Consider the following 27,535-nt stretch of genomic DNA (forward strand, 5'->3'; position numbering starts at 1 on the left):
AGAGAGAGGCAGAGATACAGGCAGAGATACAGGCAGAGGGAGAAGCAGGCTCCATGCACCGGAAGCCTGAAGTGGGATTCGATCCCGGGTCTCCAGGATCGCGCCCTGGGCCAAAGGCAGGCGCCAAACCGCTGCGCCACCCAGGGATCCCTATTTATTATTTTTTAACTCGTTCTTATTTAATGGCCACAATGCATGATCTCAGAAGCAGTCACCTTCATTTGACAAATAAGATAATTGTCCGGTCAGTGCTTTTCCACAGCCAGGACTGCCCCGGGGGCAGGAATGGTTTCCTCCCAGCTGAGTTCCCCTCAAAATTAGAGAATGGGAGGCCAGCGATACTGACACAGAGCACAGTGAGGACGAAGGACGGGCTGGAAATCCAAACCTCTGGCTGCAAACCTTAGGATTCCAGTTAAGGTCTCAATGCCAGAATTTTCCCATGTGAAATACTGAGAGTAAAACCTCCCTTTCCTTGGATGAAACAGTTTGAAAAATTGTTTGAAAATTCATGGTGATGAAGTTTTGGAATATAGATGAGGTCCGGAGCTGATGACCAAGAAAGAATTCTTGAGACATCTTTGGTGCAAAATGGTGGTTTTATTAAAGCACAGGACAGAACCCTTGGGGAGGAAGAGCTGCTGCCCCAGGCCTGTGAGGGATGGCTGATTATATATCCCTGGGAGTTGGGAGGGGTTTGAGGATAGTTTACTATCTAAGGAATTTTGGAAGCAAGCTCTCCAGGACCTTGAGGGGGCTAGCTATTGTTGGGAAGAGGTCACTTATTAACGTCTAATAAACCCTGAGTCATGAGACCCTTCAGATGTATATGGGTGGGCCATGTGCTTGGGGGATGATTGCCAACATGTATCTTGGGGGTTTAGAGATAAAGGAAATTTCTAGGGATCCCTGGGTGGTGCAGTGGTTTAGCGCCTGCCTTTGGCCCAGGGCAAGATCCTGGAGACCCGGGATCGAATCCCCCTGTCAGGCTCCTGGTGCATGGGGCCTGCTTCTCCCTCTGCCTGTGTCTCTGCCTCTCTCTCTCTCTCTGTGACTATCATAAATAAATAAAATTTAAAAAAAAAATAAAATAAAGGAAATTTCTAAAGGAATTTTTCTTTCTTTCTTTCTTTTTTTTTTTTTTAAGGAATTTTTCTATGTTAAGGTAGTCTTACAGGCTCCTGGGGGTTTGGCTAAGATTGCCCTTTGCCCTTAGCAAAGTTTTTTTTTTTTTTTAAGATTTTATTTATTTATTTGTGAGAGACACAGAGAGAGGTACAGACACAGGCAGAGGGAGAAGCAGGCTCCATGCAGGGAGCCTGACGAGGGACTCTATCCCCAGTCTCCAGAATCACGCCCTGGGCTGAAGGCAGCGCGCTAAACCGCTGAAAGTATGAACATTGAGGCAGTTGAGTCCGCAGAGGAAAGTCCCTTTGCCTGTTTCAAGGACTTGTCAATGTGCTGCCCCAGGCTCGTGCCTTGTCCTCAGCTAGCCCTGTGTTCCCCCATCAATGGTACATTTTAAAGCACTTCCCAAATACAAGGAATATACGTTAACATACACAGCTAGTTACTGTTGAGCAATTCTTGTGTCAGGCACTTGTAAGTGATTTCATGTCATGCTCCAAATGACATACAACGTCTATATGATTATCATCTTCATCTTGAAGAGGAGAAAACTAAGGCTTAAGTACCTGAGGGCTTCAAACACCTTGCCCAAGGCAAGCAACCTGTAGTGGCAAACTCAGAATCTGGAGCCAGCTGTGATCCTAAATCCCATGCTTTCTCCCAAAGCTCCCATTTCACCCTGACCCCAAGGAGTGTGGAAGAGGTAAGTCGGTCCCTTTGACCAGTGACATCCTCGTGACTGCCCTGCTCACTATAGGTCCCCTTGTCCTTCCTACCTTGCTTGTCTCCAGGGTCCTCCTGGCTGGTGGAAGAGGGACTGAGGCTGGTTTTGCTCCTTCCGCCATCCAGCTGCTGCTCCAGCTGCAGTCGCAGACAGTTATTCACCTGTATGCTTTGCTCCAGCTGCCCTCGCAAAGCTCGGATCTCTGCCACCAGGTGGCTCAAGTCACTGCTCAAAGGGACCTGGTGATAGGCATCCCAAGTGGAAGCTGAAAGGAGAGGAGGTGTATGGTGACATGGATCCAAGCATTTCCAAATGATGAGGGAGCAGAAGTCTAGCTGAGGAAAAAGCACAAACTGACACCCGGTAAACTACCCCCTTCTCCAATCCACATAATCCTGGATGGGATTTGTGTGACATTCCTCCATGATGCTCCAAAAAATCTTAATGGTAATGCTTTGCTAGAAGGAAAAACAACCTCAACTTGACAACTGCATGGCCTCCAAGTATGTCTTCTTTAACATATGAAAATCCTCTAGAAACCTCCCTTTTCCTAATCTCCCTCAACTCCCAAGTATTTAATCAGCAACCCCTCACAACCCTGGGGCAGCTGCTCCTGCAGAGGGGTCCTGTCCCCAGCTTTAATAAAACCAAAGACATTTTGCACCAAAGACATCTCAAGAATTCTTTCTTGGCTGTCAGCTCCAGACCTCACCTCACCCAACCTCACCTGTATTCCAGAACTACATCACAAGCATCTGTTAAAACACTCCTCTGTGATATCCCTCTCTGCTCAGGACCCCACTGTCCTCTCAGGGACCCAGGCCACACAACTGGGATGCAGCTACCACTTTTCCTGGCTCACATTGAGTTGAGATACCACACATTGGAATTTTCTTGAGGCTCATGTGACCCACATGCAGCCAGAGAGCCTTGGATCAGAGGTCAAGCCTAGTATTATTCTGCTTCCACAGGAACCCTAGACCTACAGGCCAGAGAGCAGGGTCTTCTTTTTTTTTTTTTTAATTTTTTTATTTATTTATGATAGTCACAGAGAGAGAGAGAGGCAGAGACACAGGCAGAGGGAGAAGCAGGCTCCATGCACCGGGAGCCGGACGTGGGATTCGATCCCGGGTCTCCAGGATCGCGCCCTGAGCCAAAGGCAGGCGCCAAACCGCTGCGCCACCCAGGGATCCCGAGAGCAGGGTCTTCTAAGATCGGGGGTCACCACTGGACTAGAGAAGGGCAGGGGATGAGGGAGAAGGAGAGTTGATGCCACCATGCTCAGGAGTCATGGAAGAGAAGAAGAGGAGAGTGCCAGGCCTTTGGCAGTACGTAGAAATGGGAGTCTTCACTGGAGGCCAGAAGTGCCAGCTCACTGGATGGTTCCACTTCTCCATGGTTTTGCTTTTTTTTGGAGGGGACGGGGAGGGTGCCTTCATTTGCCAAACACAGTCTGTTTCTTCATACTGGGGATGAAGACAGCTGAGAAATATTCTACAAGACCACCTCTCTTACCTGAAAGCTTGAAGCCAAATATATTGCAATGAGTAGAATTTGTTTTGTTGCTTAGAAAGGCAATAGGACCTATATACCATCTATCATAAATAGCACATGCATCTGGTTGCATCTGGGCCACAGGCCTTTGGTCGAACACATTCACATTTCTGTGATGAGCCAGATGAACAGTGTCACTGAGTGGGATAAGTAATGGCTGTGAATACCCCTTTGGTCAGTTCAGATAGGTTTTGTGACCAAATGAATATATGAAAGAGATTTCACAGAATTCACAGTTCTCATGGGATTATAAAATTAAGGATTATGGAGGCTTGGTGGTAGTAGCTTTGAAATGACTCCTTAGGGATCCCTGGGTGGCGCAGCGGTTTAGCACCTGCCTTTGGCCCAGGGTGCGATCCTGGAGACCCGGGATTGAATCCCACGTCGGGCTCCCGGTGCATGGAGCCTGCTTCTCCCTCTGCCTATGTCTCTGCCTCTCTCTCTCTCTCTCTCTGTGACTATCATAAATAAATAAAAAAATTTAAAAAAAAATGAAAAAAAGAAATGACTCCTTAAATACCTGTAAGAATGGAGCAAGGCATGAAAGGCATGTAGTCAGGATGAAGTATTTTCTAGATATCAACCCCGAAGTTCCATGAAGCTCCTTCCTGTCTTTCTTTCCTACATCCAAATTCTCACAGTTTTGCTTGTTTTTCTTTAAAAAATTGCCATTCTATCCATTCCTTTGTATCTTCCCAACAGCACCTTAGATCAGCCTCTCCTGACATACATAAATAAATGCCCAATCATTGCACCCATACAGTGAGCTTCCCTGATTGGAATGTCTCCCAACTTCAGCATGTCCCACCAGTCCTATCGTTGGAGAGTTCTGTTCCTGTCAAGTACCTGTTTTGCTTGGAAAAACATATGCACTTTCCATGGCCTGCTACGTAGAATGTAAACTGTCACTGTACCTTGTAGGTCCTCTATATATTGGCATCATCTGTTCCATCAACTGACCTGACTCCTCACACTCCCTGATCCAACGCTCCCATGAGTGCACACTAGCTATTGCTCAGCCTGCAGTGTCCCTGACACTTCTTCAAGTTCTGGTTCACCTTCTCATCAGCCCATTAGGAAATCCAATCAGGTTTTATGAAAATTCAAATTTGGCTGGATATTGAAAATTCTATATTGCTTAAAGAATTTTTAAACATAGAATGAAAAAAAAATTAGAACTGAAAGGCTTCGAGAGCCAACATCCCATCCAAAGCAAGAGATGCTTTTATGGGATTCCTGACAAGTCATCCCTTTCTATTCAAAGGGAGCTTGGATTGGAAGCTTATTCCTTCACAAACTAGCAATTTCATCACTTGAAGGCTCTAGTGATAAGGAAGGCATAATTAAGTAAGTCAAAATTCCACTGTCCTTCACTCAGCCTTTGACTGGTGTTCAGCCATCTGAAGGGACACCAAACACATCATCTCTTTTTCACCTGATAGTTCTTCAAATATTTATTTATTTATTTATTTATTTATTTATTTATTTATTTATTTATTTATTTTTAGTTCTTCAAATATTTAAAGCCAGTTCTTATCTCCTTGTGATCTTTTCCAGGCCAAAAATTAGTTTCTTCAATCAGTTTGAGATTTCAGGTCCCTCAGCATGGTGACCCCTGTCATCACTCTGTTCCCTGGTTTGTCAATGTCCCTTTTACAAGATGGCGCCCCAAAATCTAACAATATTTCCATATTTCCGACATAGTCTTTCCATATGGACACCACTCTTACCCTACCGTGGTCTCAGTTTGGGTTGGCTTTTGTAGCAAACCTTGACCTACAAGTTCCTTGTTGCAGCGAGTTTCTAACTCCTCAACCTCAAGCCCACAGATGGCTAAAGAGTCAGGCCTCATCATCCTGTACTTCTACCACTGATATTTTTAATCAAGCTCAGGTGTTTTGTTTTTTTTTTTTTAATCTTTTCTAAATTTCATCATATTGATGTCAGTCCTCTGTTCCAGCCTGGTTGGAGTCATTAACTTGATGTTTAGAATACCTTCCCCCATTTGAAGAACAATGGGGAAAAAGAAGGTGATTCTCAAATGTTAGATCAGTATTTTAGCATGTGGCAAAAGTCCTCAATAAAACAGTTTAAAATTTAAATCCAGGCTTGAAATTTAGATTCTATTAGAAGTATTTCTGTAAATATTGTTTTGGATCCTTTCATTTTCTCCGTGGGGAATGGGTCAGGGTGGGAGCAGGTTGCCTGTTATCCTGGTTGCATGGATGGTCAATATGTATTACTCACAATATTAAAGACTTTCTCACATGATGGTGTCATCAGGACAGTTTTTTTAATTAAAAAAAAATCACTGTATAATCTGGGCTTTGATCATTTCTCTGGCCATCTAGGTAGATAGAGTTGGACTCTTCTGGCCTACTTATAAAGATTTCTCAGTTGGACCTTGCTCATGTCAGCAACCTCTGGGCTTTGGGCATAAGAGACTCCTTCTCTTCTTATTGGGAAGCCCAGACCTGGCTGGGATTTTCTAGGCAGTACTCTGTAGCTTTCCAGAGCTCTACAACTCCCAGGGTAAGGACCTCATGGGGATCCCAAGCAAGGGGCAGTGAGCTCACAGGGCAGGGGAAACACTTACCTTTCAGACCCTTCTTGGAACTGCCATAAAGCGCCTCATAGATCTGTAGCTCTGACTGGAGGGACTGGAAGAGCTGCTGTTTCTCTTCACACTGTTGCTGCAGTAGGGCCAGCTTACGCTGCAGCCTGCAGGGAAGAGGCAAGGGCCTGCTGAACTGCCAGGGCCGCTGGCCACTCCAAGGGCAACCAGCCATCCAGCCAGCCTCTGCACCACAGTGTTTTTGCCCTAGACATCAGCCCCGGGGTCATGAAGACCATTACTTTTATTTTACAGATGTGGAAGCAGAGGCTCTGAGAGGTTGCAGTAACTTTGCTTGAAGTCATGCCATTAGCTACATTCACTGGGAGCAGACACACAAGCTCCATATTCTTGCTGTGCCTGTGGTGCTCTTCTCACCGTGACAGGAAGTCACAGGGTTTATGCCCAGGATGCGTATGACGGCTAGTGTGGATGCTTCCTACATTATGCTAAGACTAATATCCTTAAACCAACTGGAAGGATGAGTACATTTTTTCTCTAGAATTGATATGCTGAAAATTTTTTTTAAAGATTTATTTATTTATTTGAGAGAGTGAGAGCATGAAGTGCTGCAAGCAGTAGGAGGGGCAGAGGAGGAGGGAAAGGAAGAGGGAATTCCAAGCAAACTCTGAGCTGAGCACTGAGCCCAACACAGGGCTCATTCTCAGGACTCCGAGATCATGACTGGAGCCAAAATCGAGAGCCAGGTGCTTAATCGACCGAGCCACCCAGGTGCCCGGGATATGCTGAAACCTTCTAAAATAGGGTCTTACTCTCCCAACTTTGGAGTGAAAAAGGCATCCCCAGAGAAGTCCTTCTCTCTCCTCAAAGTCATCCATAATTCAGGAATAGCAGGTGGGAAACTGAGGGTCCTGAAAGGCACCAATACCAGTCTTGCCATTCTCCGCTCTTCTAAATCTGAAAACAGGGCTACCTTCCTTCTCGCTGGGCTCCATCTTACCTAGAGTCTTTCTCCTGGAGGGACAGGCGCTCCTCCTGGAAGTGCAAGATCTCCTGCTGCTTCTCCTTCAAGTCTTCCAAAAGCTGCTGCCGTTCCTCCTTTTGGTGCTCTAGCTCCATTTCCAGCTCTTGAAGGCGGGATTGAGAGGACAGTAGAGCCTCCCTCAGGCATTCTGTCTCCTGGGAGCGCTCTGGTGAGCAGAACAAAGGTGTATTTACAGTGTGGGGCCAGAGGTGATCAGGACTAGCCCAAGCTCCTCCATCCTGACACAGGCAACAGGGAAACCAGCGCTTGCCGCAGCTGCTGCGGGAGGCAGAAGGCATCAGCTGACTACATCCACACACCTGGGGGAAGGTGCAGCCTCATCTTTGCACTGCCTCTGATCCTCTGATTTAATAAGGTCTACCCTGCTTTGAGAGAAAACACTCTGGTTTCTAACGCTCGCTATTTTCTAAGCTCATGCACCCTCTGTGATATAACCTGTTCTTGAATTTTGCCAAAGATCAACATCAAGATGTCTCATCTACGGGTTTTTAGAATATTTTACATTTGTCAATTTGACAACAGGGAAGTCTGTTCTTTTCTGGCCCTGTGGCATCTAAATGATCTCCATGGTTTCTCAGAGACATTGACAGGGACTCTGAGAATCAAACTGCAGGTGCTGTCAGTCCTTCGGGGGGTAGGGGCAGGGGGAGTCCCGGGACCTGGCCGACTATGCTTGTTTACATCTGGGTATTTTCTCCCCAGTGAGGTCTGTGCTAGCCTGTCCTGGCATGCAATGGTGGTTTCACAGCTGTGCCTTCTCTCTTATCTTTGAAGTCATGTTACTTCCCCATCAGTGACTTTTCCCCTCACACCTTCCTGCTCTGAAGAGGCAAATTTCAAAATAGACACTTGATGTCTCTTCCCATTCCACAAGCATTCTTTCATTCTGAGCTTAATGCTTTAGGAAACTATTAGTCTTTCATGGCTTTTTAATAAACATTTGAAGATAAATATAATTTGTTGTTGAGAATATATTGATTTGACCAAGTCAATTGACACTAAGCTCAGCTACCCCACAGGTCACAGAGAAATGATGTCCTCTCCCCTTTGGATTCCCATCGGAGAGTGTTGGGAAAGTTCTGGAGGACATTCTGCTGACACCTCCAAATTCAGAGTCCTGAGAGTTCTGAGCAGAGAGGAGCCTGGAAGGAGCATGTGAGAAGAGGTAGTGAGGAGACAGGGATGAAAGATCAGTGCCGGGAGAGACACTGGAAGCTGTAGTAAATTCTGGACAGGTAGAGCAGACACTTAACCAGTATCCAGTTTCATAACTAATGACTGAATATCTGAATATCTAGGGTTGCATGAAGGTGGTGGATTTCCTAGAGCTATTTGTTCCTGGAGCCTCAGAATGTGAGGGCCCTAACCTCTCAGAGAGAAGTCCCTTCTAGACTGAGAATAGCCCGGAGATTTTGGGTTAGCAGATTAGGTGTTGATTCCATCATCCTCTTGGGGCTTCTCCAAGTGGTGACTGGTATGATCAGGAGGACGGGGAACAGGAATGAGCACAGTTTCTTCTGGCTTTTACCACCCACCTCTAGAAACATGACTCAGCTGAGCCTGAAGGCTCCGGTTTTCTTCCTTAAGGACTCTGTTCTCATTGTAGAGCTGAGGTGTGGGTTCCAGGCCAGGACTGTAGAAATTAGAGGTGGATCCTGTCCCAGAAAGTACAAACAGACAAGTTACACATTTGGGTAACAGATGCTTTCAGAAGTTACCCATCTTGTACCTCCAGAAATACTATTTCAACCTAGCAGAAATGCTTGGGTACTTGAGGCCTGGACCCAAACCCCAGTGGGCTGAATGCCTGGTTTCTGTGTGCCTCCTCCAGTGGGTTCTGTGCGGGCACTACAACATGCCCTAGCTGCACCTGGGGCTCCTGCCCCGCAATAGTTGCTGCTCTGCTGTGGGCCGGACCAGGTTGTATAGAAGGAATGACCTCCAAGTGACAGCAGCTTGAGAAGAGACTGTGAGGAGAAAGGCCACCTCAGTAAGTGGCTGGGGGAGGGCCCTGGCTGGCCTGGCTCTACCATTTGCCAATCCCATGACAAGGCACAGAGAGGTCAGCAGGCAGTTGCATGAGCAGATTAAGGACGGGATGAGAAGTCAGACACTCTGTGGACATACCTTGTTAGTTCTGCCATGAGGAAAGTTCCCTCTTAGCTCCAGTCTATCTACAAAGCGAGGATAAGAATATCTGCCCCACCTGACTTGCTGGACAGTTTGGAAGGAGCAAGTAGAGTAAAGCCTAACATGACGCTTTGAAAAGCGTGAAGCTCAGCCCTCCCTTCAGAAGTCCCCCAATCATGCCCAGACATGGGTGGTTCTGGGCCTCTCCTACCATTGCCACGTGCTGTGCAGCTGAGCCGGTGTTCCAGCTGTTCCCGCAGGCGATCATTGATGCAGATGGACTCCTCTAGGCGCTGGCGCAGGTTCCGGATTTCACCAAGATGTTCTTCTAGCAGGTCAGCCCCTGCAGCCATCCCACCAGGAGAGGAAAGAGGTGGGAGATGGAGAATCCTGGTCACTGGCGGGGCCTGGCCAGTGGCCCCTCAGCAGGATTCCTAAGCATTTCTGCATCTTTCCACCAACCGCCTTTTCTCACATGGGCACTCAGGAACTCAGTGACTTTGCTTAAAGAGTAAACTGGTTTTCTAACCCAGGACAGCCTGGCACTAAGCATGCCTCCCACAGGGCTTCTCCTACACACAGAAAATCTGAGGGAGTTTTAAAGATTTGTTTATTTTTTAATTTGAGAGAGCGAGCGAGCATGAGCAGTGGAGGAAAGGCAGAGGGAGAAGTAGACTCCCTGCTGAGCAGGGAGCCCAATGTGGGGCTTAATCTCCGGATTCCTGAGATCATGACCTGAGCCAAAGGCAGACACTTCATCCACTGAGACAGCTGGGTGCCCCAAAGCATGAGGGAGTTTTAAGTGTAAGTGTAGAGTGACCAGTATAAGTGGGGAATATAAGGAAGTTCCATGTGGTTTAGAAAAATAACTGAAGTATCTGAAAAGGTGTGGTGACCTCCTGAGTATGACTTTCTCACCTGAGTGCAGTGGGGAAGACCTCACTCTATCCTGATACCATTCCTCTCACTGATACTTGACTGAACACTTTTTTTTAAAGATATTTTTTATTTATTCATTCATGAGAGACAGAGAGAGAGACATAGGCAGAGGGAGAAGCAGGCTCCCTGCATTGAGGACCCAGGACCACCACCTGAGCCAAAGGCAGACACTCCACCACTGAGACAACCAGGTGCCTCTGAGCACTTCTTAACAAGGCATTAAGCCCTTCCTCCAGCCTTAGAGAGAAGGCGTAAGGTAAACAGACATGTATATAAACTTCTTCTGTGTAGTGAATGACATGAATGTGAGAGCACAAGGTACGTCCCTGACTTTTCCAGGCCTCTAAATAGTACTGACACCCTGGGCAGGGAGGCTGCAGGGAGGCATGTAGAAAGATCCAGCACTGATCAGGCCCTTTCATTTTACCCCTACTTGGTGAGTCAGGGACTAGAGAAATGAAAAATGCCCCTGCCCATGTAGCAGAGGGGTAGACTTTAAGTGAGATTTCATCTCACAGGCCGACCCTCTCAGCTTCATGTTTTACCTGTGGGTTTGGAGTTAAGCTGACACACAGAGGATCCTGAGGATAAGTCGCCTGATACACTCCCCTTCTGAGGCCTCATCACATCCCACTGGCTGCCGCTACCCAGGTAGCCAGGCTCCAGGATTCTGCCCAATTCTGTGCTGCCAGTTGGAGGAGAGTGGGGCTGGGCAGGGTTGAGATATTGGGAAGAGTTGGCTTCTAAATGGTTGCTTGGCAATGCAGCTGTGGAAGCAGGATGGACGGTGCTGACACCTGGGCAGAAAGAAATGTGAGTGAGGAAGAGAATATTGGAAGGGAAGGACCAGCAAGGAAGTGTGGGATTGTTGAGAATGGACAGCAATGAGGACACGTGCAATGGCGGAGATCCCAGTCCATTCCAGAATACCAGTTAGATGAAGAGCATAACCTAGAGGCCATAACTTTCACCCTATGTATTTTCTTGCATGAGACATCAAGAGGTAGAGGATGGATAAAGTATCTGAAAGTCACCAGTGTACACAAAGGAAAAGTCCAGTAGCTCCGTTCCTGGCTTCTATTATAATTCCTCATGATAGAGTCCAGGAAAGTTTCAGAAGGAAAACTCATTCCCAAAGTCAGGGGATACAGCACATTCCTATTCACAGATGTGCTTAATGCTAGCATCCATGGAGGGATGTAGGACCTTTCATTTAACATAGGCTGATGCTTCCGTAGATCTTAGGAAATCATGGGCCTTCATCTGAGCCAAATCATCTTTGCTTCTATGTAAAAAGAAGTCCAGCCTGCAGAAGAGACAGGTGGACAGGGCTTAGTTTAGGATATTCATATTCAGAAGATGCTTTCTTTCAGGGGTTATCAGTATGGGCAGCAGAGTAAACAGGTAGCTCAACCTAAGCAAAGAGGAAGAGGTCATCATCCCCGCCAACCAAGCCAAACTCCTCTGAAGGGATAATGCAACTGGCACTTGTCAATTTTTATCTCCATTTATAACTGGTTCTCAAATTTGGCTGCATATTAGAGTCACCTTGGAAAATGTAAACAAATAAATACTGATGCCTGGACCTCCCAGAGATTTTGCCTTAACTGGTGTGAGGGTACAACTTGGGTACTGGATGTTTTAAAATCATCCCAGGTGATTTTAATAGACAGCAAAGTTTGAGAAGTACTGCCAGGGGTCTCTCCTTCCCCAATTTGGAAAATACTAGGTGTTTATTAGCATCCCTGGGAATTAAAAAGGGGGATGAAAAATGTTAACATCTAATTTTTTTTTTTTTTAAGTAGGCTCTACGCCCAATGCAGGGCTTTAACTCACAACCCTAAAATAAAGACCTGAGCTGAGATCAAGGATAAAATGCTTAACTGACTGAGCCACCCAGGTGCCCTTCAGCATCTAAATTTAGGATTCAGTAAAGATACGACGATTTCCTACCTCTTTCACACTCCCTTCCACCCTAGCTCAACATAAGGCAAAGGGGGGAAAATCAGGGATTGTCAACAGCTTACTTTTTAACCAAGGTCTTAGAAAGTTCCAAGTCTATCAGTAACAGTGATCAGTATTTTCATGTTCCAGTTTGCCCTAGCCACACAATACAGAGCACATGCCCTAAACCATGCAAAGACACCAGACAAACTCTAGCACAAGGAGATTTCTGCCCCAAGGTGACCTGAGAAACCGCCATGCACCACTTTCCATGTGGAAGCCTGTTCAAAGCAAACAAGGAACACTGGTAGTCCCTCAGAGAGGGCTTTGCTTCAGAATGGACAAGACAGGGCTATAATCTTGCTCACCAAAGCTGGGACCATCCAAACTCTGTTCAATGGCTTAGATTAGACAGGACTTTAACAAATATCCACAGACCATTTTGCACAAATGTTAGCTTCTATCTTTCCTTTTGGACAAACTGACAGATATGGAAAGGTAAAGGAAAAGAAAAATAAGCTAGAGGACACTCTTGCCATTTTGATACAGGAGAAATTTGTTATCCATCAATTGATTCCAGAACCACTAAAGGAACAAGTTTTAGGTCATAGACATCAAAATCTTCTACTGATCTCTAAAGAGAAAGAGAGAAGATTGTTCAAAGGGGCTTCTAGAATTTGTTGAGCTTAGCTCAGCCATATGCTCTGAGCAGGATGGTAACAAAACCATCCTAGACAGAAAAGGTAAAATGGAAAACAGGAAACTGGAAGCAGAAGACCTGATTCAAGCCCATCTCTCCCACTTACTAGTAACCTTAAACAAGTAGCTCTACTTTCCCAAGCCTTAGTTCCCTGCTCTGGCTCCACCTATCACTCAAGTGGTGTGAGGCTCAGGTAAGACCAGGTTCCTGTTGCTGGGTAAGCCTAGATTGCCTCATCTGTGTAAAGCTGTGATAAGCAGGAGGCAGTCTTTTATTTTATTTTATTTTATTTTATTTTATTTTATTTTATTTTATTTTATTATTTTATTTTATTTTATTTATTTTTGTTTTTAGGAGGCAGTCTTTAAGACTTCACTGCCTGCAAAAAGGAAGATGTAAAACTCTTCTAAAAATGGTCTTATTTAATTGGTTTTGGGAATCAAACTGGAACAGAGTAGGCTAGACAGCGTATTCATTTTTCAGAGATGACAAAACAAATAAACTGGGGTAAATGACAACTGGGGCTTCAGGTATATAAATTCTTGGCTGTGGTTCTAGGTCATTGGACACTGTGCATGGTGACCCTTAGCATCAATCTCTGGATCATGTGACTCTTTTTTAAAGTCACAGAATGTGATTTTAAGGTAACATCAAACTTATTTCTAGATTTTTAAAAGCATTATTAGGAGTAAATTCTTCACGTGACGGTTTTTCTTATTTTTTTTTAAGCTATAGTTGATCACCCACAAAATTTTTATGATGAGGCATCCAGCCCATACATATATCAAAGCCTTTCCAAAAAGATGACTGCACATAGTCTATAACTGATAAGCTCAATTATCTCTGGGAGTCAGAGGGCAGAATTTACAGTCAGATATCACAGCCTGTGCTTCTGGTTCTAGCCACCCAGATGTCACCTGTCCAGGGGTAGAAATGAACCTTGTACAACAGCAAGAGGGGCTTTGCCACTTCTTCTGAATCCCTCACTACTACCCTTTTTGCCCTCAACCTAATGATGTCAGGATCTGAACTTGATTAAAAAGCATTTTTCATAGCAGGAGAATATAATAGGCATGGAAAGGATTCCCCTGAAAGTGGCCATCTTTGCCTCTCAGGCAAGGTACAAAAGCTTTTTCCATGCCCTGCCAATAAACATGTCACCAAGGTGTCAGGGCTTCACTATACTTGGTGGTACCCCACACTGTCAGCAGTGGGAGAGGACCAGGTCTAGGGCCTGATGAATTGATGTGACACACACATCAGAAAGATAACAGTAAATATATTTCCAAAAAAAAGCAAGCAGAGCCATCTGTCAATCATCCACTAGTATTGTGTACACCCTATGTTGTTTTTAAAAACTCTGCCATCAAGCCAAAGCCATGCAGAGCCACACAGGGTAGGGCTGCCATGCCCAAGCACACAAACACAGCAGGAAGTGCTCACTTTCTCCCAATTGTTTCTGCAGCATCTGCAGCTCCTGCTGAGCCTCTGCCAAGGAGACCATAGGTGTCTCACAGCAGCCAAGGAGGGGAGGGCCAGTGGAGCTGAAAGGCAGGAAGCTGGGTGGAGCTGAGGGCAGTGGTGCCTGGGGAAGGCTAACCAGTGTGGATATGGAGGGAAAATGAAGGCCTAGAAACACAAAGTTGGGAAGAAAGGAGACATGTCATTAGAAAGGAAGTGGGAGAAAGGAACGGGGAAAAGATGGAGAAGATGAAATTATTTCTTGTCCAGATGCCTCCTTTGGTGGTGGCTATCATTCAGCATGGTGCTGGCTGACATGGCAAAGGACAAGCATTGCTACCCAAGAGGCTGGCTTAGCTGGCCTCTCTGCCTTCTCCCTTGCCAGGGATATCTGGCATACATATTCTAGGCTCATCTTGGAAACAATTGGTTATAGAAGGCAAAGTTGCATAACTGTCACCTGGGCAGCTATGAGATCTCATCCCAGCCATCCCAGGAACAGATTGGTCAGGATGGTTATGCCTCAGTGCTCTCAAACATCCCTGGGTGTGTATCAGTCCTTGCCCCTGTGACAGGACTCCCTGTACCTAGAACTCCTCTGAGAGCATGAGGGCTCACCCTGAGGAAGGCAGGAGCAGGCCAGGACTGTGGGAAAATATACATTCCTCATGCATGTAATTCAAGTCTCATGGAAACAAACCTCAGAATCTCAAATCAGTGTATTCATTCACCAAATGAAAAATAAAGGTCTTGGTGAAATGACTCAAACACAATAGCTTGCATGCCTGTCTGGATGTTCAAATCACTTAGGAAAAATTCTTAATATGTGCAGATTCTTCAGGCCATGATCTATGTAATCATAAACTTTGGGAGGAGGGCTTGGAAATGTGCATTTTAAAAAATCTTCACAGATGACCATGATGTAGCCCATCTAAAGACAGGTCTTTAGGGACCCTGGGATGTTCTGATGTTTGAATCTGTCTCCTTTTTCCTAAAAACAGTTTTGTAGCAGGTAGCCCATGGAGGGAGCCGAAACCAAGACTGACCTGTGGAGAATGCCTCCCGTGGAAGACAGTGCTTACATTTTAAATCACATCCCTTGCCCCAGGATGCTGACACACTATCAGAGTAGCACTGCAAAGACACCCACGTTGCCAAGACACAGGCCAGGCATCCCTGGGCATCCCCTGAAGGGAGGCATTCTGATTTTAAAACCCGCGGCCTTCTGCTCTGTTTGATCCCACAACATTTATACATATGTCTAAGTGCTAGGCATATAGCTTTTTCCCATGACTTCCCTGGGCCAGCTGCTGCCTACTCTAGCCCAGAAACTTTGAGCTCAGGCTCTGAAAGAGTCAGACACATCCCCTCTTTAAGATTTCAGTGACTTGTTCTCAGGAGAGCTGGGGGCAGCAGAAGGAAAGCACTGTGCTCTCTGGGGGCACCTTACCACACTGAAGGCAGACAGCCAATTGTGGCAGGAGGTAGGAGGTGAGGACAAGGTTTGCCTTTTTCCTGCCATAATTGGTATGGGGCTGTGATTGAACCGCACACCCCCCAGCAACTAGGCTGGGGCAGATAAATAAAAACTACCCCAACTGGTTCCAGGATACTCACTACATACATATCGAGGGCTGCCAACCTGTTGGTAAATCCATGAATGATCATATAATAGGAACAGGATCTTTTCTGAGGTCACTGAAACATCCTGAGCTGCTACAGAGGCTTACAGTACAGATAAAATGGGTAATGCTTACAGGTGAGCAGCAGTGGCTTTTGTTGTGTTGTTCTTTGGCTACTGTAATCCTAGGAGAAATATTTTGCCTCTTTGCTCCCCAGGGTAAAATGAGAGAAAAGAAATGAAAATATTTTCTTTAAAATGATTCTCCAATTACTGGTCAAAATTATTATGCAGATCAAAGTCTATTATAGATTTCTGATTTTCCTAAAATATTTAAAACAAAGAAAACTCAGACACAGTTGGTGAACTATGATGATCTCTTGATTTCATCTAGGATTTAATGCATATAATTTATTGCACTCTCTCCTGACAGTGGAGACATTCATCCCTGAAGAAAAGTCAAACGGGCTGCTGAGGGAGAAGAGAAAAACCTCCCGCCATGTCAGCTGTCGCATACCTGGATGGGCCTGGCTGGCCTCTTGGGGGGGGTTCTGGGGAGCTGGCAAGCTGATGGGGTTGCTGCTGGGTTCGGCCTTAACCCCCCGAGGTACACTGGTTGCTGATGGTTTAGAAGACAGTACAGCAGAATGACTCAAATGATGGATGGAATCTACAAAACCCATGAATGAAAGAAAATGTTTGGTGGTTGACAAAGAACTAGAATCTGGCCTTATATTTAACCAGGGGTACCAAGGCAGAGTCTTGCTTTCTGGAAAAGCATCAAGCACAAGCACTGTGAACAGTGTTCATTTCCTTGCTTTCAGAAAGCTTCTTGAGTGGGGCAAGCCACCTTAGAGGTGATAGGCCCAGATCTGGAAACCATGAAAATGGTGCTTCTAAAAATACCAGGTGGGACAGACAGCATCTGTGACCCCTGACAGATAACTTGGGATACTGTTCAGGAAATGCAGCAAGCAAGATCATTGCAGGAGAGATAAGATGTCCCATTTTAAGAAGGAAGTCAGTCAGGTAGTCTGTGGTCATGAGGCAGTGGGGAAGAAAAGTTGGCCAGGATCTTCTCACTCTTCTCACTGTGGTTCACCTTGGGTCTACCAGCGTGCACATCCATTGGAGACCCAGTGACACCCTGCAGAGTCAGCAGCAGAGCAAAGATCCTGAACCACAGGGGCTTGTGCTTGGTGCTTGGTCCCAGAGCCATGTTCAGCCTGATACACACCAAGATGGATCTATAAGGCCTGGTTATGGAAGTTTCCCCTCAGCCTAGAGAAAAGTGGTACCACTCAAAGTGGAGGCTACCTGAGTGACCAGGTGGAGCCTTCTTCTCTTCATAATGTGTGTACTCGCTGGCTACATCCATGTCAGAGCAGGCTTCCAGCTCATCAGACAGGAAGGACGAGCTGCTGGGAGAGCGGTGGGAGTCTGACAATGCATGGCTGCTGGAGGGTGTGAGAGACCGAGCATCTAGCTTGGCCTGCAGGACTTCAATCACTTTCTCCTTCTCCTGCAGCTCCCTGCTGAGCCTGGTGGGGTGAAGTGGGACAACAGGTGAAGCCAAGGTCACCAGGTCAACTAGTCCTGACTAAGGCACATGGGAAAAGCCACAGAAGTCAAGGAAACCATTCCTGCAAAGAACGATCAAAATAACCTATCACTGATTAGGGGCGGAGAGTAGGCGGGGTACAGAGGGAGGGGGAGCAGTAGCTAGTCAGTGCACTGGCCACATGATGTGCTGGGGACTGGCGGAGATTGGGCTAACTCTCTAAGACACTACTGTTCTAAGTGTGGCCCCAGCAGAGCTGGAGTCCGAGAATTCTTGGTTACCAGTCTCCAAGAAGATAAGTACAGTAATTGAAGGTAAGTGGTGAGAAACATATAGCAGTTTGAAATTATCATGGACAACCAAAAGCAGGGTGTGTGGAATCATCTGGTTGATTGTCTATGTCTGTGATGGATCAGAAATACTAACCAAAAAAACCCCACTTTATTCTTCACCACTGGAATTTTAAGAAGCACCACATAGTCTAAAGCACACTTCTGAGACAAAGGGGCTTGAATTAGTGGCTACAGTGGATTTTGGCCCCATATTTTACTGCACATTATACAATTATACACAGTGACTCATTGAAAACTGGCTCCTGAGACACTGTAGCCTCCCAGGCATCTGCAAAACCCAGGCCTTTCCCCTTAGGAATTGTACTGTGGTTCTTTGATTCTTTATTCCCCCAAGGAAATTGGGCAGTTATTAAACTAGCAGCCAATTCAGCTTGGGGTAAGCTGACTTAGCAGCACAGCCTCAACTTTAAACACACAGGAGGAAAGCAGAGGATAACCTGAGGGTGCCTAGAAGCCCTGGAACCTGGTCAGTTTACTTTTGGATCAGACCGACTCTAGGTTACCAAGCCTGGAGAATAAATATGCAAATAGAAATCAAAAGAATTATAGCAAAAGAGAGTAAAGAATTAGGCTAAAAACAATAGTAAGGTGTTTCATGAATTCATTATAAGCAGCATTCTGCCCCCACCCCCCACCACCCCGATTTGTGAAGTTGTAGTCACCCTGGACCCCTTGAGTCTTGTTCCTGATTCCTTTACCAGACCCTATTTCAAATTACCTGAGGGCCAGTGGTTCAAGTCCAGCTTGATCTTTCTCACTTTTATGATCCTCTGTAAGCCAAATTCAGAAAGAAATGGTAAGAAATTAAACAGGTCCCACTTCCCACATTATAAATGCAGGAGCCTATGTGGGTACAGAACGGTGACTCCCTCTGTGTATGTCCAGGACATGTAGGAGAATTACTCTGGGAGGCTGCAGATTGTATCCTCAGAGGGGAGACCTGTAGGCTCTCCTGAGCTCACAAGGCACCTCTCCTGACCTGGTGATCAGCATCATGACATCCTCTACCCTAAACTGATGCAAAGAAGTTTATTTATTTATTTATTTATTTTTTTGATGCAAAGAAGTTTAAAAGGCACTTGCCCAGCCTCTCTCTGGAACATTCCAGCTTCTAGACCTGCCACAGACTGACTCTTAGATGTATGCTCTGTGTCGCATCACAGCATTCATGTAGAACCCACTCTTGCTCTGAGGAGATGACAAACAGCCCTGTCCCAACCTGTGCACCAGCATGTGGGATGGCTGGCCCCCAAGACCGATTGTGCTGTACTCCCCCTCAGGTACTCTCAAGAATTTTTTTCTAGGCAAAGAGCTCCATTAATAATAACCAATAATAGCCAATATTCCTAGTCCTTGCACCATGACATTCAGTGCCCAAACCATGGCCAAAGGGGAAGGTGCTTTATCCATATTGGAATTATATTCACGTATGACACCATGCAATAAACAAAGAAACAGATGCTGAAAGGCTAAGCCATTGCCCCAGGCAAGTTAATGGAAGCATCCAGGCCACCACCTGGGTCTTGCAATTCTGTCAGGCTCTTTTGCACTATGATGAGGTCCTCTAATCTCTTCTCACTTTCTCTCCCTTAGCACTGGATGGACACAGCCTACTTCCCTAAAGGTCACTTGCCACGAGTGCTCAGGTTTCTGCTGTCGCAATCATGACCTCTCCAACCCTGTGTCCTAGTCAGTCCTAATCCTGTAATGGTCCCAGGAAATGAAGTGGAAGCAGGACCTGGGTTAACCAGCTGTGGTGTAGGTGTGGTGGCCGCCTGGGCCTGAGGCTGTGGGAGTGGCTGAGAGTGTGCCAAAGCACTGTGGCCAACTTACTGGTGCTGAGTTTACTGGTGAGTCTCTCTGTCAGCTGGCTTCCCTGGGCAAGTTGCTCACGGAAGCTCTGGCCCAGGTAGTAGTCAATGTCATTGCTCCTAAGAAGGTCCTCAAAAGATTTTACTGTATCTTTTGCATGCTGGGTGAGAAGATAACAGATACCTCTCCCTTCTCGTATCTTCTGGCGTAGGTACGACAGCTCTCGGGCCTGATCCTGAATTAGGGAATCATATTTCCTAATATAGGAGACAAGAGGAAAAAGTAAGAATGAAAATGAGTGAACGTTAAATTATCGGCCTTTGGTAGAGATTTCTTTTCTTTTTTCTTTTTTTAAAGATTTTATTTATTCATGAGAGAGAGAGAGAGAGAGAGACAGAGGGGCAGAGACATAGGCAGAGGGAGAAGCAGGCTCCATGCAGGGAGCCTGATGTGGGACTCAATCCTGGGACCCTGGGATCAAACCCTGAGCTAAAGTCAGATGTTCAACCACTGAGCCACCCAGGCATCCCTGAGAGATTTCTGTGAGACCATCTCTTTTTTTTTTTTTAATTTTATTTATTTATTTATTTATGATAGTCACAGAGAGAGAGAGGCAGAGACTCAGGCAGAGGGAGAAGCAGGCTCCATGCACCGGGAGCCCGATGTGGGATTCGATCCCGGGTGTGAGACCATCTCTAAGGAGCTCCCCAGGCTATATTCTGGCACAGAAACCAAAGAAGGTATTTAAGAATAAATCTTGCTCTGACACATGACTACATCAATCTAGTGTGCCACTGTTCTTACACTGTTTTATATATGTTAGTCATATGTCCAGGTGAATCCTATCCTGTGGAGGTAAATATGGTGCCAAATTTTACATTCCTTGCAGAACTAGTAGAGAGTAGATTCACAGTTGATACTCAATAAACACTAAATGTATTTATTGAGTAGATACTCAATAATAAAAATAAATTTAGTGATTAGAATCACTTAATCCTGGGATGCCTGGCTCACTCAGTCAGAAGAGCACGCATCTCTTGATCTTGGGGTCATGACTTCAAGCCCCATGCTGGGTAGAGAGATTACTTAAAGTAAATAAATACATAAACTTGAAAGAAAAATCACTAAGCCTAGATAGGATCTTTCCTGCCTTCTATTTCAAAGACCATCTATATTAGGGCAGACTGTATTTTGCAAAGATGGCCATTACACAAGTTCCTATTCCACACAGAGTTTTGTGATTTGTCTTTGCCCCTTCTTTCATCATCAGGTAGAGGCTATTCTCCACTCCTTAAATCTGGGCAAGCTCTGTGACCACTTTGACCAAGATAAGGATGGAAGTGACACTGTGCCAAGTCCAGGAGTAGCTCTTAACTGTCCTGGCAACTTCTACTTCCTATCTGTTGGAAGCCAGCTGCCATGTAGACATGGAACTACCCTGAGACCACTATACTATGAGCAGTCTACACTGGGAAGAAAACCCTAGAAGACAAGAAGCTATGGGGAGAAAGAGAGGCCAAGGAGCACCATCTCACCAGACATGTGAATGAAGAAGCTATGTCCAGCCTGAGCCACCATCTGATGGCAGCCTTATGAGACCCCCAAGCATAAGCCACACTGCTGAGCCCAGTCAATCCACATAAATTATTGTTTGAGGCCTCTAAGCTTTTGGATGGTTTGATACTCAGTGCAGATAACAAGGACCCAGATAACAAGATACCCAGATGGAAGTTTACCCAGTGTTTTTCAACACAAAGTTTCAATAACAATAATAGATATGGCAAGTAGTAGAGAGAACTTAATATATGTTAGGTAATTATTAAGTACTTGTACTAATTCATTTAAATCTAATAATCACCTTTTGAGATAGGTTCTCTTACTATCCTCATGTAATAGGTGAGCTGTACAGCTAGAAAGTGCCAGGGCTAGGATTCAAACCCAGCAGTCTGGCTCCAGTCTTACTACTACATATATATCCTATCACTTTACTAGTAGATCCCTGAGAGGAAATCCAGAGACCTGCTGATCCTGCTTCGGATCTAGGCCTAGCATTTATAAAGGTGCTCTTCTGATTACCATGATGGATTCTCTCTTCTACCTGCCTGGACTAGCCTACCTCAAACACAAACTTAGATGTCATCAATCAAATGGAGGTTCAAAGAGTACCCTACTTACCCAGGCCATGAGGCTGATCTCAGCTCCTCTGCTAGCTTCCCTTCCACTCCAGTTTTCGGGAGCTGGGCCTCCAGCTGAGACACTCTCTGGATCAGACTCTCCAGATCCTTTTTAGCCTGAAGCCCTGGGGTGCAGAAAGCCCCAGTGCCATCAGACAGCCACCCCTCATCCTCGTCAGTGACACTGTGAGGTGAGGATCCCTCGAGGGTGCCAATGGCCTTCAGCTTTCTCGGTCTCTCCAGACTAGATGAATAATCACTTGTAACTGAGAGGGACCGGACCCGGCTCTTAAGATTCTGAATGATCTTGTTGGCATTCTGCAGCTGGGCCTTCAGATCTCTGATGTCCTTATGTAGGACAGAGATGTCTTCTGACTTTCCATATGCCTGGAACTCCTGCTTCCCCCGATGGCTTTCCAAGGGCTTCTTCCCTGGAGGGCTGGCCAGCAGTGAGCCCAGGTGCCCCACCATCAGGACTGTTTCCCTGAGGCTGTCAGGCTCCTCACACTCTGAGAAAAGACAAAGACAGCTTCCTGAATAAAGCTATACATGCTGCTGTAGTTGGAGGCAGCTCTGGTGCTGGGAATAAGAACTATTAGAGCAAACGTTAAAGTGGTACTTTATTCAGCCCTGAACTTTACTGCTTTACTAGTGTTCAAATATGGTATTTCTTATCCACCCAACAGCCCTGAAGGTCAGGCACAGTCATCTTCTATTGCACTGAGTGTTTTTCTTCTCTTCTCGATTTTGGTTTGGTGGATGCCCTTACAGTCAAAGTCTTTCTATAATGAAAAAAAAAGTTTAACATACAGTTGGCATACCCCCCAAAACTGGTCTTTTCATTAAAAAGTAAGTCTCAGATGATAATCTATTTCTTCTTTTAATTAACAGCAGCATGCTGAAAACTAATTGGTGACATTCCAACTCACACTCAGCCTTATGTTGGGCAAGAGTTCTGTGCCAACCTTCTTGTCACTCTCTGGTCCTGGTTCCCCTATTAGTCTACAATATCCCCTCAGCCCTACTCCTCATCAGCTGTGGAACTGGCCAACAGCTCCCAGATGTGAAGCTGACTCCAGGGAGGCCAAGTGAGCCCTGCCCTTGTGTTCTTACCGGGACTGGTGCTCTCCTCCCGCTCAGCCTCATTCTCACTTCGGCCACAGGTTTCATAGCCCAGATCCTGGAGGTCCACCTGCACCTGCTTGCTGTCCTGCTTCACCAAGGATTCACCTGCTCGGGAAGATACAGAGGACGTTACAGAGGATCTGAATTTCCCACTACCCCCAAGATCTCAGTAGCACATGCCCTAGTCCTCAGGGGGGCAGGGGGGTCAGAGCCAGAGTGGGATAGATGCTTCTTCAGACTCAAGTGGGAGAGGAGACCACCCACTCCAGGCAGGGCTTCCTTCCACCAGGATGAGCCTATGTTTGCCACTGATGATCTGACCTACAACAACTGAGGCTTTCTGGGGACCAGACATCTTTAACTTGGGTATTATATATTACCAAACCCAGAAGCCCCAGTGAAACTAGTAGTGCTTTATCCACAGAGGCTCAGTAAATATGTGAATGGAGCTGAACTAATTCCAAGTCCTAAAACATCTAGATCCTTACTTTTCATTAAGATAACTAGTCACATGTGACTACTTCATATTAAATTAAAAGTAAATAAAATTCCTGATTTGAACTAACCACATTTCATGTCTTCTGTAAGTATTTCCATCACCACAGGAAGTTCTATTAGAAAGCCTGGATTCTAAACCAACAATGATGATATATTTTTGAGGAATATTATTTGGTGCCAAGAGGAGGAGAGAAACTATGTTGAAAGACATAAGGCATTTTGCTGCCTATACCAGAAATCAGCAAACCTAGATGTTAGCCCATTTCTTCACTATATGCTCACTGCAAACTTATTTTGTTCTTTATTCTTCTCTGCAGGTGTAATTAAATATCCATTTCCACAGTTCTAGGACCCTGGTCAGGATTATAGTTGTTTTGAGGCTGGGGAAGAAAAATCAAGTCTGCAAAGCATGTAGCTTCTCAAGGAGAAGACTGACACGTTGGTGATGGTGAACTCTAAGACTTACTAAGCATGACTCGGTATTTCTCCAGTTGGTTGGCCTGTGCAAAGACTGTGGCTTCCGATATCAGCAGCTTCTCCTGGAGATCCTGATAGCGTTGTCTGCATTGGGCCAGCTGGGAGCGCAGGTGCTTGGTGGATCCAGGAAGGCTAAATTCTGACTGAGGCCCAGGGTCTTGGGCCTGGGGCCGGTTATCCAGCTGCAAAAAGAGCCAGCACAGGGACCAGGGCAGTAACAGCCCCGTGTAGTCATGGCCACTTCCCCTTCTGAACCGTGTGGACTCGATTCAAGGGTTTGTTACAGCACTACTCATGACATTTGGCAGTCACTTGCTTTCCAGACCAAGCTCCTGCCGAGCTAGGATGATATTTTATTCATCTCTATCTATAGCACATAGCACCAGTAGAGTCCACTGAGGAGCTCTCAGTAAATGTTGGTTCAGTGGTTGAAAAGAGAAGGGGTAGAAACCTCTAATCATCTTTCCTTGCACTCCTGTCCCCCCAACTTGTCCCCTCAGAATCCTCTGTATTCTGCATTTATTCAATACTCAGCAAAGCCCCTCTCCTTATGAGGATCCAATAGCCCCTCCTGTGGCTCAGGAACAGAGAGCTGGGAGGAGCTGTGATGAAAATGGCAGTGATAAGGAGAGATGTCATTACATACCACCTGTCTGGGCTACCTTAACCCCAAGGCATCCCTAGACTGCATCCTATTGAAATGGTCTGTTTGTGTCATCTTTCCCCACTGTACTGAGTACTTCCAGGACAGAGACCAGGTCTTACTGCCTGCTGCCTATGCCTAGTGTGGTTATCTGGAAAACTAAACGCTGAAGAAAGACTTATGAAAGATTAATTACCCAAGTAAATAAGAAATTGTTGTAAAAGCCTTTTCAAAGGCTGAACGTGTAGACTATTATTACTACTGCTTGTGGTGCAAAGGTACCCTTCCCTGAGTCCTTCTTGACCCACAGGGTAGTACTGTTGAAGGTAAAAACTGTTACCTCCAGCACAGACCTTCTGCACAGGTCTTTCATCCATCTAATCCCATACTTACTTGGTGGCCATCCACTGAGAGGGTAGCCCCAAGGTCAAGGCTCTGGGGTCTGGGGCAGGGCCTTGTGGTCATATGCTCTTCTTCCTGGCACTGGGGCTTCTCCGGAGAACAGACCAGCTCTGTGTTCATTCTGTCGATCTCCCGGTCCAGGCGCACTAGGAGCTCTGGACTAAGTTTACTATTCCCATCCTTGCTGCTCAGCACCAGCTGCTCTTTGAGGAGGTTGATAATGTTGTGGGCATGCTTCAGTTTTCCCTGGAGCTTTCTGAACTCAGTCTGAAGGCTATTTTCATTCAGACCTCCTTTGGCTGCCACAGTTTCCACTGTCACCTCGCCCTTCTCCTTGTCTTCCTCGATCTCCCATCCATCAGACATTGCTTCTCCCATCTGCTCTTTCAGCTCTGCATTCTCAAGGCAAAGGCTCAGCATGGTGTTCCTACAGGAAACACACACCGTGAGCGGCTGGCTCTGGTCTGGGTCCAGCAAAGACTTCAGAGACACCCCAAAGCATGAAGTAACGTCAGAGAGCTACAAAGGTGCCCTTATTTTGTAGACAAGGAAACCAAAACTCAGGAAAAGAGAGACTTGCCAGCACTACCACACGTACTTGGTGGCGACACAATTGCTAAAAATCTTGGACTCAACACACCTGGTCTAGTTGTCTTTACCCATGTTATTTAGCCTCTCTCTCTCTCCCTCTCTCTCTCAAGATTCCATTTATTTGAGATAGAGAGAACATGAGTAGGGGGCAGAGGGAGAGGGAGAAGCAGACTCCTCACTGAGCAGGGAGCCTGATGCTGATCTCGAGCCCAGGACCCTAGGATCACCACCTGAGCCAAAGGCAGATGCTTTAACTGACTGAGCCACCCAGGTGCCTCTCAACCTAAGGTTCTAATTTTCAGCGGCCTCTGGAATTAACAATGGTACTTATGCTGTTAAGAAAAAAAAAAATAAAGACCCCGTTGCTTGCGACAAATTTATTATTATGGATTCTAGAATTCTATTAATTATCATCAGTCAGTTTTCAACCACTGAATGAGAAATTAGGACCTGGGAAATAAATAATACTAATCAGAACTACAATCAAATGTACTTCTGTAATTATTTTGTTTAATGCCTGGCTCTTGTGATAGATCATCTTCATGAGGTCAGGACTCTTTCTGTTCTGTTAACTCTGTATCCCCAGAGCCTTCACAGTGCCTGACACATAAAACATTTCTATTTGTAGAAGAAATAAAATGGATAAACAACTCATTTTCATCAAGACATTCTAGACCTTATCTTTTCTTCCCACCAAATCCTTCACCAGGGTTGGATGGAAGCCATAAAAAACATGGCCTTAACAAGCCAATTCATTTAAATAGGCAGTTTGCTTAACCTCTTTGAGCTTCAGTCTTCTTTTATGAAAAATAAGGATAACTTGGACCCAGTGAAGTTACTGGACTCTTAAATGAAATTGCATATGTGGTCTGGTTAGCTCAGGGTCTGCCACAGAGGAGTCATTTTATTCTGCTGTACCAGCTGCAGACCTGAAAAGTACTAATATCAGAATCCTATGAGGTCCTTGTTTAAAAAAACCAAACTTTAGAGCTAAGGCTAAGGCTCATGGATCTAGATGTTACTTAAGTTCTGCAGGTGATTCTTAAGCATGCTAAATTGAGAAGTGCTGCCTAAAGGAGCCAAAGACACAAGTCATTCACACCTGGAAGGATTAGCAGTCGCCTATCCCCCTAGATAGGGTTTCTTAGAATCCTGAAGTCTTCAAAACATGAGCAATACTTGTCTAGTGGGAATTAAGAAGAAAAAAAGAAAATACTTTAGGACATGGGAATCAGATAGACTGACTATCCAGGAGAGTTTCCTCGATGAAGAAGGGGGACAGGTATTTTGCCAAAACTGAGATGTGAGATGGAGAGAAGGCAACACATGTGTAGTATGGAAAAAATATCTGGTATTATATTATAGCTTCATTTTTTGGGGAAAAACTGTTTTCATGATATAAACCGAAGAGAACAAAGCTCAACAAAGTCTTCTCAAAAGAAGGGCTTTCCTTAGATAGATCTTAGCTTTTCACAGTGGCTGTATCATAGGCAATGAAGTTTACCTGAGGCATGATTATTGCTAATGGAAACATTAGACAGATTCTGTCTTCTACAGTATCTGTGATTCTTAAGGTTGGGTGGAAAGGTGAATCAGAGTTTCAGGTTAGTAATTCTGGGGAAAAAAGAAAATAAACTATGAAGGTATCTACATTTGGTTTGATTTTATATTCAGCTGTAGGATCAAAAGAGATGTACTGTTCTTATCCAAGAGTTTAACCAAGTTTACACATAAAAAAGGTTAAGTAAAATTTATGCTTGGGGTACCTGGTTGACTAGGTCAGTAGAGAATGTGACTTGATCTCGAGGTTGTGGGTTCAAGCCCCACATTGGGCCTATATAGAGCTTACTAAAAAATAAAAACTTATTCTTTCACTTAAGTAGAATTTCACTTCAGTAGAAGGAAATACTATGGGGTGCCTGGCTGGCTCTGTCAGTTAGGCATCTGACTCTTGATTTTAGCTCAAGTTATGACCTCAAAATTGTGAGACTGAGCCCGTCAGACTCCTCGGCAGGCATGAAACTACTTAGTATTCTCTATCTTCCTCTCCCTCTGCCCCTCCCTGCCTTGTGCTCTCT

General features: G+C 45.5%; 1 protein-coding gene and 1 pseudogene across 29 annotated transcripts in view; one reads left to right on the plus strand and one right to left on the minus strand.

Moving 5' to 3' along the window:
* Window positions 1-27,535, minus strand: part of PDE4DIP (phosphodiesterase 4D interacting protein) — a 223,239-nt gene that overhangs the window by 9,006 nt on the left and 186,698 nt on the right. For 22 of the 29 annotated variants that reach the window (XR_012004105.1, XR_012004104.1, XM_072769527.1 and 19 more), the window contains 15 exons: window positions 24,858-25,293; window positions 23,811-24,003; window positions 22,835-22,951; window positions 21,723-22,230; window positions 19,569-19,804; window positions 18,454-18,505; window positions 17,139-17,362; window positions 16,339-16,491; window positions 14,183-14,368; window positions 10,641-10,892; window positions 9,368-9,499; window positions 8,562-8,681; window positions 6,982-7,171; window positions 6,003-6,127; window positions 1,905-2,117 (listed from right to left, as the gene is read on the minus strand). Coding sequence is in view for 27 of the 29 variants with exons in the window: in XM_072769527.1 (XP_072625628.1) it covers window positions 1,905-2,117; window positions 6,003-6,127; window positions 6,982-7,171; window positions 8,562-8,681; window positions 9,368-9,499; window positions 10,641-10,892; window positions 14,183-14,368; window positions 16,339-16,491; window positions 17,139-17,362; window positions 18,454-18,505; window positions 19,569-19,804; window positions 21,723-22,230; window positions 22,835-22,951; window positions 23,811-24,003; window positions 24,858-25,293 (3,137 nt within the window). In the remaining 2 variants the exon portion in view is untranslated. The remainder of the gene's footprint in view (window positions 1-1,904; window positions 2,118-6,002; window positions 6,128-6,981; window positions 7,172-8,561; window positions 8,682-9,367; window positions 9,500-10,640; window positions 10,893-14,182; window positions 14,369-16,338; window positions 16,492-17,138; window positions 17,363-18,453; window positions 18,506-19,568; window positions 19,805-21,722; window positions 22,231-22,834; window positions 22,952-23,810; window positions 24,004-24,857; window positions 25,294-27,535) is intronic. The other 7 variants (XM_072769538.1, XM_072769553.1, XM_072769530.1 and 4 more) reach the window with 2 other exon arrangements.
* Window positions 26,922-27,045, plus strand: LOC140602044 (U4 spliceosomal RNA; annotated as a pseudogene).

Source organism: Canis lupus, chromosome 12 (assembly GCF_048164855.1).
Source record: "Canis lupus baileyi chromosome 12, mCanLup2.hap1, whole genome shotgun sequence".
In the NCBI taxonomy this organism is placed as follows: domain Eukaryota; kingdom Metazoa; phylum Chordata; class Mammalia; order Carnivora; family Canidae; genus Canis; species Canis lupus.